General features: G+C 35.3%; 1 protein-coding gene across 1 annotated transcript in view; it reads left to right on the top strand.

The window, feature by feature from the left end:
* The first annotated feature begins 536 nt into the window (after positions 1–536).
* LOC150094751 (uncharacterized) overlaps positions 537–13995 on the top strand; it is a 127695-nt gene continuing 114236 nt past the window's right edge. Inside the window, exons 1-2 of the mRNA XM_090411019.1 lie at positions 537–732; positions 4465–4920. Of these exons, the coding sequence (XP_090267145.1) occupies positions 4478–4920 (443 nt within the window). The 5' untranslated portion in view covers positions 537–732; positions 4465–4477. The remainder of the gene's footprint in view (positions 733–4464; positions 4921–13995) is intronic.

The following is a 13995-nucleotide window of genomic DNA, read 5'->3' as shown; positions in this document are numbered from 1 at the left end:
GGGTGACCCGCACGTAGTGCAAGTCTTAGGTAACTCGTGGTAATATATAGATATATACGTTAAAGATACCAAGCTATTTTAAACCTGGTTTTAATCCGTTTCCCAAGTAAGCAAACAGACAAGAAAGTCAAGTAGTGCAAGTCTAAGACTTGCACTACTATCAGGCGCAAACTTGACTTTCTTGTCTGTTTGCTTACTTAGGAAACGGATTAAAACCAAGTTTAAAATAGCTTGGTATCGTTAACGTATATTATACCCAAGGTAAAAAACTTTCTACATCTATCTCTCATCTTGAGATTTTTATTTAATAAGGTCAAAGCACTTTATGGTAACTTGTTTTGGTAAAATATTTATAAGCTCTGTTTGCTTACTTAGGAAACGGATTAAAACCAAGTTTTTATATATATATAGACACACACACAATGAATACTTGCCAATGTATTGAATAACATCAGTTAAATCCAATCTTCGAAAATAGTTGCGTAACGAAATGAGTGGTATAAGCAGCGCGCCTAGCAGCAGAATCGGTTTGATATGCTGGAAACTATGTGTTAAAATTTATCGATATAAAGTTATTGGGAGTTGTGATGGTTCAAGGTAGTGTCCATCGAAAAAATTCGCCTACAAAAGCTGAAAGATGGTTTTATTTTTCTCCTATATAATTTAAGCTGAGAATTTCCTATTGTTGATTTTTTTTTTCTCTGCTTTGAAAAACCAGACCCAAATTTTCTTGTAAGTTTTCTCACATTTCCTGTGTTATTATTATAATGCATATTAGTTGCAATTTATCTGAATGCATGGGTGTAAGAGAAGGTGGTTATGATATCCCCACACTGAGAATTAATTTATCCTGCTTGCTATTCGTGTGACTGTCGATAGTATTCTAGGAAGCCGAAATCTTTGGAAATTTACTCAGGAAGTGTTACAATCATTTCACCTATGAAGTGGTAGAGAGACGGAGGGTTGAAGTAAGTGCATTTCCTCGATGAGTCTTTGTACTCCACTCCTTGGAGCTGTCACCTGATAGTAAATTCGAAATTGCATCAACATAGACTTGAGTAGACAATTTGAGAGTCCACACTACGCATTGCATACGACCTCTCACTGAGCATCTGCAATGATCGCTAATTCATAAGCAGTATAGAAATAGAAGACACGACACAACATAAATTAAAAAAATTTAATTTTTAATTATGAAAAGATTTTTGTAAAATTTTCTGGTGTTTTTTTTTCCCTTTTTCTTTGGGGGGTGGGGGCAGGGCCCCTTGGCCCCTGTCTGGGTGCGCCACTGGAACTACCATTGACGCACCCATGCTATCTGCCAACATTATATTCCTTCACAACACTGTTTTTTTTAATAAGATACTAACAGTATCTTATTCAAAAAAAAAAGTTTCGCATGAGAAGTTGCTGTTTACCTCATCTTAGTTATTACTTCAGGGAAACTCTTTGCCTCCCAGATGTACACAAATTATTAGAAATGTCACTCTAATGATCATGGAGATCTAAATTTTTATCGTGGTTATTGGGAATAACTCGCACTTGTGATAATAGGATAGTTATATACTTTGCTATAAAGAAAGGGAATGTTATACAAATTTGGATAATGATGTTATGCCATTTGTAAAGCTGACTCATAATAATTTTGTTAAAAAAAATCGCTATCATAAAATTGTGGGATTACATTCTTACATTTGGCATGCCTTAGTGGTAGTTAGAATAGAAATGAAGTAATTCCAATTCACACCTAATTTGAATATTGAGAGTATGACTGATTATCAAGATTACTCATGGCAGCAACATTAGTAATGTACTGAAAAGTAATCTGTTATTACTACAAATCAGAGTACTTGATATAACTACTCTGTGAATTCTTTCCTTGGAGTGTGATGAAAACAAGATAGGGTATACAAAATTACACTGAAGGGAATGCCAGTGTATTCATGCCACTGACATGCTGAATTGTTTGTAGTCAAAGTTATCTAGAAAGATGCACCATAGCATAGTTGAAAAAATGTGTTGTACATCCTTTCGAAGTGATCTGGGTTTTGATTTAATGATCTCAAAAGATACTTTTTTTTTCTTTTTCTTTTTTTTTAACAGAAAGTGATGTGATGTTGCTGGTTTCACATAGAAGTGCAACTTCTATGTGAAACCAGCAAAGTCATACAACAAGTAGTAAGAACACACATTGCAAGCAGTAAATGGTCCAGTCTGAAATAGCTTTAGTTCAAGGAATTAATTAAGGTCAGATTTATGCATGAGCTAGACAAGCCATAGCTTAGGACATCACATTACATGAGCCCTCTGCCAAAATTTATTCAATAGAGCGACCTCTTAAAGGTTATAGCTTAGGAGGCAAGCACATTCTTAAATATGACCATGGAACTGTGTGCAGTTTAAATAGTTGACATGAATATCATAAAGGGAGGGGGGGGGAGAGAGAGAGAAAGAGGAATTCCTAGATTAGAACAGATTATGCATTAGAGGCCTTCTTTCCCTTCAATTGCTGTGGTCCAATTGGAAGAATAGCGGAACATTGTGCCCTTCGATTTGAAAAGACCTGGGTTCAATTCTTGTAGTGATGAGGGGAATCCTTATATGGAGTTTTTCAGTTGAAGGTAAGTTAGCCGATTTCATGCTGTGATATCATGATTTTTTCTCCCAGAAACTCAGGTTTTTCATCCCGCTTACAGACAAATCGGCCTTCAGAACACACTCAATTTACAGACAAAATGCTGTTGTTGGTGATAATGGGCAGTAATGGCATTGATGCCAGGAGCTTCATAGTAAGAGAATTAAGTAATGATGGCGCTGATGGTAGTAGTGTCGTAGTTGGATAATTAAGTTGTAGTGGAGAGGATGAGATGTAGTTAGCAAAGTAGAGTAGTGTGCCCTCCCAAGATGAGTCCTTGGACTCCCTGGAGGTGTCACGTAATAATAATAAAATACCAGTCAACCAACTTAGAAGTCAGTTCATACCAAGAAAAAAAATTTATGCTTAATAGATTCAGCCAGTTAAGAGACAATTTTTTTTTCAGGTTCCAGGTTCAATTTCTGAAAGAATAGTGTTCCTCCTCTTCCCAATTTTCAGATAAAGCAGAATTCTCCCATAATTTTTGAAAATATAGGATTTATCAAAATGTTTTTATTATTATTACATGATGCCTTCAGGGAGTCCAAAAACTCATCGAGGGAGGGCTCTTCAACTCTGTCTCCACCACTCAATTCACCAACTACACCAACACCATCTACTACCCACCTTTACACAGGCAATCACAAACATCCATGCCCACGGCAGGATTCATACCCACAGCCTTTTGACTGGAGAGCGGATACACTAACACTTGGCCAACCAGGTTGGCCCACATATTGAACCACATACTGTCACAACTGGCAGTTCCATGTGTGTTTACATCTTAGGGGAAAGTAGAATGTAATAGCCAGTTCATGGACATTTTCTGCCTTATACCTCCTCTCTTCAATTACCCAGAATATCATTTTCTGGACAGCACCATGCATTTTTAGGGAGATCGTCGATACACCACCATAAATATAAGCACATTATTTAAAATATTATTAGATAGATTTGGGATTTTTACAGTGTTGGTTTTGAGTGAAAATGGATAGGCATGATCTGTAGAGTTTTTTTTTTTCAGAAGGTGAGAAAACTATGTATGCGAGATACTTTTGCAAAAAAGGCAACGGGTGTGCGAGTTTAACTTGATAAGAGAGAGAGATATGCCAACCACTCGGCCAACCAGGCCAGCAATATACTTGCTTTATTCTTTTAATATACTTTCAGCTAAATGGGGGGGGGGGCGCTCATTGAAATAGTTGCTATGGTCAGTAGTTGCCATATAATTTATTTTTTTAAGGAATATATTCATTAAAATTATGCACTGCATCTTCATTTATAGCAGAAAGAAATAATCATTAAAGTTTTCATAAGTTAAGCATTTTGGATTAAATAATTATATATATATATATATATATATATATATATGTAGAAAGTTGTTTTTTTCCTTCGGTATACTATACATTACAGATACCAAGCAATTTTATAAACTTAGTTTTAATCCTTTTTTTCCAAGTAAGCCACTTTCAGATGCAAACTTGGCTTACTTGCTTGATTAAAACCAAGTTTATAAAATTGCTTGGTATCTTTAACACACACATATGGATAATTTAGTGTTGTGTGCTAGCCATCACACTGGGTATTGAATTTTCTAAACCAAAATTCATCCACCCTGAAAACTTTGTTTTCTTTTAAATGGATACAGTAATAATAAAGACATTGAAATATATTTAAGAAAACACTTATAAATAAAATGTTAAATAAAGAATATAAATAGAGGATATTTAAAATGAAAATTTATATAATCGATATAAATTAGATCTTAGATAATTGTTTTAGGTTTAATTATAATTCCATTGACTTTTTTTTCCCTTTACTCCATACAGATTTCATATCATCATGCCTTCATATCATTCTGATTCAGATTCTTGTTCATCAAGTCCTGTGTTCCGAAAACCAAAAACAGTTGCATCATCAGCAAAGCATGCTAGTACTGGGGAGAGAAGCTATTTACCCGAAAAAAAGTCTTTTCTGAATCATGTGCATAATGCCAATTCACAGAAACAGAAGAATAAAAAAACTAGTTTATCTCCAGAGCAAACACATTCAAGACATCAGGAAAAATTATCTAGAGAACGTTCACATACATCCACACACAGAAGAGATGAATCCCATAAACATTCCCGTGCAAAATCTTCACTTAGGGACAATTTTTCGCCAGAAAGAACGCATTCAGTATCTCCTTCATCTAATAAGAGGTGTCCTTATACAGAAAAAGGAGTATATGACAGTTTTTGGAGAGAAAGGAAAAAGTGGACATTGTCTGAAGATTTTATGAGCAGGTAATTTTTACATTTTCATGTGTATATTTTTATTTCTTATCACTGCATGATTTTGTCATCTTTCGGCTTTTGCATGAAGAGGAAGTGCGAAATGAGAGCATAATGTGCTCACTTGCACCACTTTAATTCAGTAGTACACTGTTTGCTTCATTAGTTATGAGTAATCTTATGACCTTTCAATAAATAAATAAATTATACTTTTCTTGCTTAGAAAGTTTTCTTCAAGTTTTCTTGCTTAGAAAGCATTTAAAATAAATGCTTTATGGTAAAGCATTTATTGGAGGCCTGAAGTGGCTGGATGAAATTCCATGTTTGGTCTCTGATAACACCCTTTGATTGGGTTCAAATCCTGTGATGATGTGAAGAACCTTTTATCAGGGCTTTTCAACTGAAGATCAGAACCAATATCATATGGATGTGGAAGGGAGTTTTTCATCCCACAAAACAGGCAAACTGGCCAGAAGAATTCTCAGTTTACAGCCCCAATGCCCAGTTGCCTATTAGATCACAATGAACCTACCTCTGAGGGAAAATATGTGGGAATCACATAAAAAAAAAAAAGAAGCTTAAACATGTATAAAGCATTTGATATAAATGAGGTAGTAATTAAAATTTGGGATTTTGAAAGCTAAGAATTGCAGATTTCAACATGATTGTTAAACTCCTCTGTCCTAGATGCCTCATTCCCCCAAAGATAACAGGCTTGGAAATTGACAGGCAGTTAATTTCCATCATTCATTATCATTATTGGTAATTGAATTAATTTCAGCCAACAATTTATAGGCTTATGGGTTAGGAGGAGAATGATAAACACTTGTCACTCTCTCAGTGATAGTCTACTTTGCAAGTTTAACTTGTAAACTGGACTGAAAATAGGTCAAGGAAAAAATCTTGTAGTCAGCAAGTAGAATCAGACTGACTTATAATGGACTTTCCTCTCGTCATGAAAGCTAGAATTAGGCTACACAGATTCTTGTTTTTCTATATACAGGGTGTTCGGGATAAATTTGACATATTTATAATTAATTATATTTTTCCGTAAGTTACATGTATTAACACACACTTCTCTTCATTTAAAAGTTTGGACCCTTCTTCATTCATATACAAGATGTCAGAAAGGATGGATAGCTGGAACCCACCTGAATCATGGAAGAGAATAACTTGTATCATGATGATTCGTGCCCGCCATCAAAATAAGGATATTACGACTGCTGCCCAATGCTCCCTGAATACAGTAAAAACAATCAGGCATGAACTAGAGACTTGCAATGGTGACTACGAGGATGTAGCAAGAAGAAAGATCCCTAGCAGACGATCTGATTGCGTTCATACAGCAGAATTCCTCGCAAATCTGCAGGAACGGGTGTTGAAGAACCCTGGCATTGGAATTCGGGCTTTGTTCGTGGAGTTGCTAACTGTAGTCAAGCCCTGGATAACAAGGGTAGCCAATGGTAGGCCGTATGTATGGCAGCAGGATTCGGCCCCTTGCCACACCTCTGGGAAAAGTCAAAAATGGTTGTCTGAAAATTTCTACGACTTCACCAGTCCAAATGTTTGGCCTCCAAACATTTGGACTGGTGTTTGGACCCCATACAAAATAACCCCATGGATTATTTTGTATGGGGCACAGTTGAAAAAGACACCAATGGCACTTCCAGTAATACAAAAGCCCAGTTAATGGATAAAATTAAAACAGTTTTTGCGGCCCTTCCCAGGGAGACTGTAGCATCAGCTTGTTCGAGGTTCCGAAGCAGAATTGAAGCTGTGATCGATGCTAATGGTGGTTATTTTGAGTAAATCTTGTTGATAGTATTGTAATTAACTCTGCCTGTAATGTTTTTTTGTCAATTCATTTAATTTAATAGATACAAAGAAGATTTTCTTTTTCCTTACGAAACTGTCAAATTTATCCCGAACACCCTGTATATATATATATATATATATGTATATGTATATATATGTATCATCTCCACACATGTGAGGTCCCAAGATTTGATAGTGCTGCATGTAGGCAGGTGCTTAAAAGAAGAAAAGAATTTGTTGATGTGTTTCTTAAAGACCTGATGGTTATAATCATTGGGATAAACAGTATGAGGATGGCTCTTCCAAAGAGTAGAGGTATAAGGATTAAGAAGGAGAATGAGAAATTGGTTTGATTGCTTTGTGGATCTTAAATGACAGAATCTGTACTGTTGGTCATTGATTAATTGTTACAGAAGTGATTGCAATTGTTCAGTAGTTTGAGAGTAGACTTCTGTCACCCTATTATGGAATACGATGGATATGAGATTGCTTCCATGCATTGAGATAAGTACCATTTATGTATAATAAATTATAGAAACAATGCAGGATGGGTGTTAGTTCTGGAACAAAGTGTGGTGGGAATAATTGGAGAGATGCCATCAGGACCAGCAGACTTTTTTAGTATCCAAGTTATTTAGTAGTTTTCTAATGTCTTTTTGTTGAAAAACTACAGGAGGTATATTCAGTATGGTAGAAGGTGATTTTCCTTCATCATCTATGCAGGAATTCAAGGAAAAGAGTGATGCCAGAAGGTCAGCTTTATCTTTGGGTGAAGTAACAATGGTGTCATCAGGATGAGAGAGAGAGGGGTGGAAGTGCAGAAGTTGCATCCAATGGCCTTAGCAAGGGACCAGAAGGCATGGCTTCCATTTGGACAGGAGACAAGTTTTCTGCTATTTGCCTTTGTGAGATCGGATTTGGACCTGCTGATGACTGATTTTGATTTTGTACTTTGGTATAGGCAGACTATGAAGCTGGAGGTCTTGATACAAGCCACATGGCATTTTTTTTTTATTTTCATAATCTGCTCTGACACATTGAATTAGGGGTGGAGATGAAGACTTTCATACCAGTGAGAACAATTTCTGTGACTTGTTCACAGCAGGTGTTAGGGTCAGGTGAGTGAAAGCAATAATCATACCAAATAAAGGAGTAGAAATTCCAGAGGTCATCCCAGTTGGCTTCTTCATAGTGCTGAGGATGCAAATTTGAGGATGGTTGGAGGAGGGATGTTCTGTGAGAGGAGATGTATACAAGATTGTGGTTTGAATTGCTGAGAGGAGAGGTGACCTCTATGGCATATCTGGAAGGGGAATTGGTCAAAAAGTGATCTCGTGTTTTTGGAGAGTGAACAGGATTATCGGGAATTTGAGTGGGTAGATGTACAATTTGTGTTAGGTCATTACTTATATCAAAGACTTCTACTTGTTATCCTGCTTGGTCAGTGGTGTTGGAGTAGGTGAGCCAGTTGGAATTGTGAACATTAAGGATGCCCAGGAAGATGACCTCTAACCATTCAAATAGCTGGATTGCAGGTGATTGAGTTTCATGCAAGCAGTGTGAAGAGATCTGAGTGGTTATCAGTGTTTGGAGACTAATCTAGGAGCATACTGCTGTATGCTGGGGTTAAGGTATAGCATCTTCTCATCCCTTAGAGGACAGACCAAGCATCTATTACTGTGAACTACTGGGTGCTAAATGAGGAGTCATTGCTTGGTGTATTACCATTACTTTGCTTATTGGAAGCTTGAAGTATCCAGAAACTTGTTTGAACTGCAGAGCAAAAAAACAGTTTACTTTTTACCCATTTCCTGCATGAAATATATATTTAATGCTTTTAGAGTTGTCAGACATCTATTCATAATATCAGGATAGATGCATGACATTTCTTCTTTTGCAGGGTAATGCTTTTAAGTGGTTATTCCACTGACTAGTTGCTAGACAATATACTGGAGTGAATGTGATGGTAATATTTTAGGATACTTCCATTAGCATGCAAATCTTGCTGATACTATTCTAACAGGTCTTCCAAATATTAATTTTGTGAAGCAGGCTCTTCTAAGTCCACAGTTTGCAGAAGAGTTGGGTGAAACAGATTACCTGCATCTAAAAGCAAATCTCAGAACTTTCTGTATTCACTCACATATATATGTGTGGTCATAGTTCAAATCCTCCTTGATGTTTTTCAATCTCCAGTCTTTAACTATTGATCTATGCAATTCAGACCACAAGCTAGCATTCTTTTTTCTATTGAAGCTGGCCCAGTTGGCCGAGTGGTTAGCATATCCGCCTCCAGCCAGAAGGCTGCGGATTCGAATCCTGCCATGGGCATGGGTGTTTGTGATTGTCTGTGGAAATACTAGTGGTGGTGGTAGGCAGTAGATGGCATTAGTGTAGTTGTTGAAGAATTGTAGAGTAGGTGCCCTCCCTCGATGAGTCTTTGGCCTCCCTGGAGATGTTACGTAATAATAATAACACTCAGCTATTCTTATCCATGTGTTATCTGGCATAATAAGAACAGTGAGTAGAAAGAACTTTGTGATTTCTATGCCTCATTACCATGATTTGATTATTTTCAGTCTTTTGTTCAAACATTTGCACTGAATGCATCACTGAATCAATTCTTATTGATATTTAAATTCTCATCCCTAAAAAAAGCTTCGATTCTCCAAGAAGTGTGCGAAGAATACACTTGCATATCACAGTTAGCTTTTGTCAAAATCTTTGTCTTCGTTTTTTGTAACACTGAGAACAGTTTTCAAGCAAATTGTCAACACATTTCAGACTTATTCTGAACGAGAAAATTCAAGAAATTGGAATCATGAAATGGCAGTTATGCTTTCTGGTTTTTATCAGAGCTTTTCTCAAACCAGTTTTATCAAACAGTAACTTTTGTTCATTCCCTACCTCTTTTGCACTTGGATAGTTTTATTATATCATAACCAGGAATTGAAGAAAGTGATCTTTGCTTGTCCATCTGAGTGAAAATTTTTATTTGATGAATAAGCTGAAATTTCTCTTCTGGTTTTTTAATCATTAATTTTATTTACACAATGGCAATTCTGTAGCATGTTTTATGTCATAAATAGTTTTTTGTATTTTGCTTTACTTATTCACTTTGGCCATAAAACAAAATATATGATGTCTGTTGAGACATGTCAATCATACCAAATTTCTGTTTTGTCAATTATCACTGATTTTGTTTTAATGAAATATGACCAAGATAGGATATTATTATTATTATTATTATTATTACTACAACTCCAGGGAGTCCTTAGACTCATCGAGGGAGGCCCCAAATCATGTTCATCACAACTATTCAACATTCACACTATCTATCATACCTTGCCTTAAACTCATTCACTGTCATAGCACCCACTACAGACTCTGGCAGCTTATTCCACTCATTCAGCACTCTAAAAGTAAAGAACCCAGCTCTAACACCCTTACTAACCACACTCTTGCCCAGCTTCTATGGATGTCCTCCCCTAGTCCTCCCACCACCAGCACTGTTCTCAAAAATATCTTCTGAATTAATCTTATAGAAACCCTTCATCTCCCCTCCTCTGCCTATCAACCAGTTTCTGCAACCCACAAATCCTCAACCTGTTCTCATACAGTTCATTCCACACACCTGCTATCATCTTGTTCACTCGCCTCTGGATCCTTTCAACCTCCTCCCCCATCAAGAAGAAACCTTGGTGACCAAATCTGGGCACAGTAGTCGAGATGGGGCCTTATCAAGGCTCGATACAGAGGAACAATAACAAGCTTGTCTCTGCATGGCCAATATTCTTTCATAATCCTCTTTTGCTTTTCTTACCACCCTTGTTACCTTTCTGGCCTGAGCTTTATACTGTTCCTGCAGGTAATCTTTTCACCCCAAAATGTATAACCTTACATTTTGCCACATTAAATTGACATCCATTCTCCTTTGCCCAGACCTCCAATATGCACATGTTATCTTTAGGTATGCTCAGATTGTACTGGGAATTAACTGGCTAATCACAACACAAACCTGAAATCAGAAATCAAACCTGAAAAACGCAATCCAATGACAACAGTCATTGGATAGTTCTAATGGCACTTGTGACATGCTAATGATTTAGAAGCACATTCTATTATATAGTGAAACCTGTGGAATATTCATAATTAAACATATACAGTTGGTAATCACAGTAATTAAATTATTTTTAATAAGTAAATATTTCATCCTAAGTATCTTAGGACATCATCACTACAGTTATTTCAAACAATACTAGGAATAACATACAGTTAGAGCGCATGCTTACAATGGAATCCCACTATGCATGCAGTAGCGTGTTATGGAATTAAATTAAAATAAATATATCTGATAAAAAATAAATTAGATTAAATTAAAATAAAATAACATACATAAATTTATTTTACACAATTAAGGATGACAATTTCCTAGACTTTAGGGATAGTAAGAACGTCATTACGGTTTAAGTTGGGTGTGTGACGTTGGGCTCCAGCACTTTCTTTATATAAACACTCATGTTTATATAAGAATCTATGTAGAAGTTTGGTATTTTTCAATTTGATTCTATGGTTTGGGTTTTCAACTCCGTGTTGTGCGAGGCCAGATTTGTGCAGATTGATAAGACGGATATGGTCTTAATGGTCAGAGATGGTCACATGGCAGGTAGCATCAAAGATGGGAGTTTTTCTTTAGGAGAAGGTAACAAATTATAGATCTGGTTGATTGGTTTGTAAGTAGCAGCAAGTTTGTATTTCTTCATAATTTTTGACAGATGTTCGGAGATGCCTTTGACATGTATGGGAATCCTATGGACTTGATGTTGTCTAGGTTGATGTGTGATTCTTAGTTTAAAGATTCTTGAGGAGCAAAATCTGTGTGCTCTGTCTGCTAATGATTTAATGATGCCATATTTTTGAGATGGATGGTGAGCAGATGAATTGTGAATGTAACGACCTGTAAATGTCGGCTTATGATAGACAGAAGTGGAGATGGAACCATCTTCTTTTTGTTGGATGTGTAAATCCAGAAAGGAGATACCTTGTGAAGATTCTTTTTTCTAGTGTGAATTTGATGCGAGGATGAAGAATGTTGATTTTATCTAGAAACAGGTATAGTTCTCATTCAGAATGACTCCAGACTGCAAAGACGTCATCAATATATCATAGCCAAATTTTTGGTGTAGGTTCAAACGTGAAAATGTTTTCTTCAAGGTGTTCCAGTAAAAGGAAAGAAAAAATTTACAAGCCAGAGGAAGGAACAGCAATGGGGTCTCCCTTATCACCAAACTTAGTCAATGTTTTTCTGTAACACCTTGAAGAAAAAGAATCCAGAGACAAATGTAAGAAACAAAGTGCTATGTAAAATTAGCTAAACAGAAAGTCATGGTAGGGTTTATACAAAAACTGGTTTTTGAATGCCAGAATTTCCCAAAAAAACTGGTTAAACCAGTTTTCGAATTTTTACCAAAAAAAAAATATATATGATTAAAACAGTAAAAAAAAAATATTTATACTTATTTAAACATTTTTCAGTTTATTTAATATTTATGGAACTACAAAAATATAACAAAATAAAATATACTCCATACAAAACCAAATTTAAAAAAAAACTAAAATAACTAAAATCAGTACAATTTTTCAGTTTATTTAATATTATGGGACTACAAAAATATAACAGAATAAAATATACTCCATACAAAACCAAATAAAAATATAACTAAAATCCATGCAAAATATATTTATAAATTTTTATTTCATTTAGTATTTTTCTTCAGGATATATATATGATTTCAAAAACATAAAATGTCCACAGAACGATTACTTAATTAGGGGATGAGGGCAGGCAAAATATGCAATTGCACGGGGGGGTTCAAATTCATAGGGCCAGCACTGAAGTTGCATGGTGAAAAATATATGAAAAGATAAAGGGTTACTACAATTTGTAGACGGTGTTATATCGCAACCGCATTGAACAAGGGTTATGACAATTTGTAGACCATGTTATACGAGGGTTACTTGTGTTCTTATTCTAAATTAAAAATTGCCTGAAATAGAAAATACTCTCTCACTGGCTACTCAACTTGGTTTTATCATTTTCAGGGCATCAAATAATAAATCTAAATTCTTTGTTCTTTTATTGGTTGCCTCAAATACTGAAAATTCGGCCTTCAGTGTCTTTGGATTTGATATTATTTCTTCAAGTTCCTCAAGAAACCTATGAATTTATTTTTCCATGGTTTCTTTTAGAGTATTTCCCTGATTAATAGTCTTTCTGTCTCTGACATATACATCATCGGATTCTGTTTCCATACAAGAATTGGATATATTCTAGACAATATTTTTCCAGATAACTTAATAATATCAAGTTTTGAAGCTAGTGGAAATACACTAGATTTCTTAGATGAAATGTTTTGTGGATTTTGCAAATATAGCAAAAGGGTTACCAATCCAACTAGTCTTCTTTCTTGTATTCATACTTCTAAAGCATTTAATAATTTGGAACTAATTTCAATCTTCACATTTTTTTTGTTCATTTAACAGAAATTCAAATATGCCTTCACTTGTTAATAAATTGGCATCTCGGTGCCCTAAGGCCTCAGCTACTAGACGTACTGGTCCCAACACTTTAAGAAGCTCCGTGATTTTAGGATATTGAGCTTCATTCCACATATGAGAAGCACCAATATCATTCAAAGCTAAAAGAACACATTCTTTTAATGTTATAAATCTTTCAATCATGGCCTCTAAACTATTCCATTTTGTTTGCCAGTCATGAATCAGACTTAATTTATTTCCTTTTTCTTGTTTTACATAATCCCGAAGGATGCTATTTCTTACAGAAGATTTTCTAAAAAATTTGGAAATTTTTCTAATTTGGGAAATTGATTGTAATTGTCAGACAACATGAGGAATCCACAGTTGTTATCTAGCTCAAGAGGTTAAAAAAATCCTTGCCATAGTCATCTTCACACTCTACATCATCTTCTGATTCCTCGCTCGTAACATATACATCGGTTTTAAGTCAAAATGTTAATGTTTTTAATTAAATAATTAATTTTTACATATTAATTCTAGTATCTAAAACCGTTTTTTTTTTTAATTTGAAAACTGGTTTTAGAATTTTACAAATTTATCCAAAAAAAAAAACTGTTTTTAAACCCGATTTTTAAAAACCGACAAACCCTAAGTCATGGGAAGACTTTGATAACAACATGTAAAATAAATGTCAAGAAGGTGGCAATGGTATTCTGAAGGCAATTGAAAAAGCTT

The sequence above is a fragment of the Typopeltis vanoorti genome, chromosome 21, assembly GCF_054136105.1.
Source record: "Typopeltis vanoorti isolate ZY-2024b chromosome 21, IOZ_Tvanoo_1.0, whole genome shotgun sequence".
NCBI lineage: Eukaryota > Metazoa > Arthropoda > Arachnida > Uropygi > Thelyphonidae > Typopeltis > Typopeltis vanoorti.
This window is presented reverse-complemented; position numbering and strand designations above follow the sequence as displayed.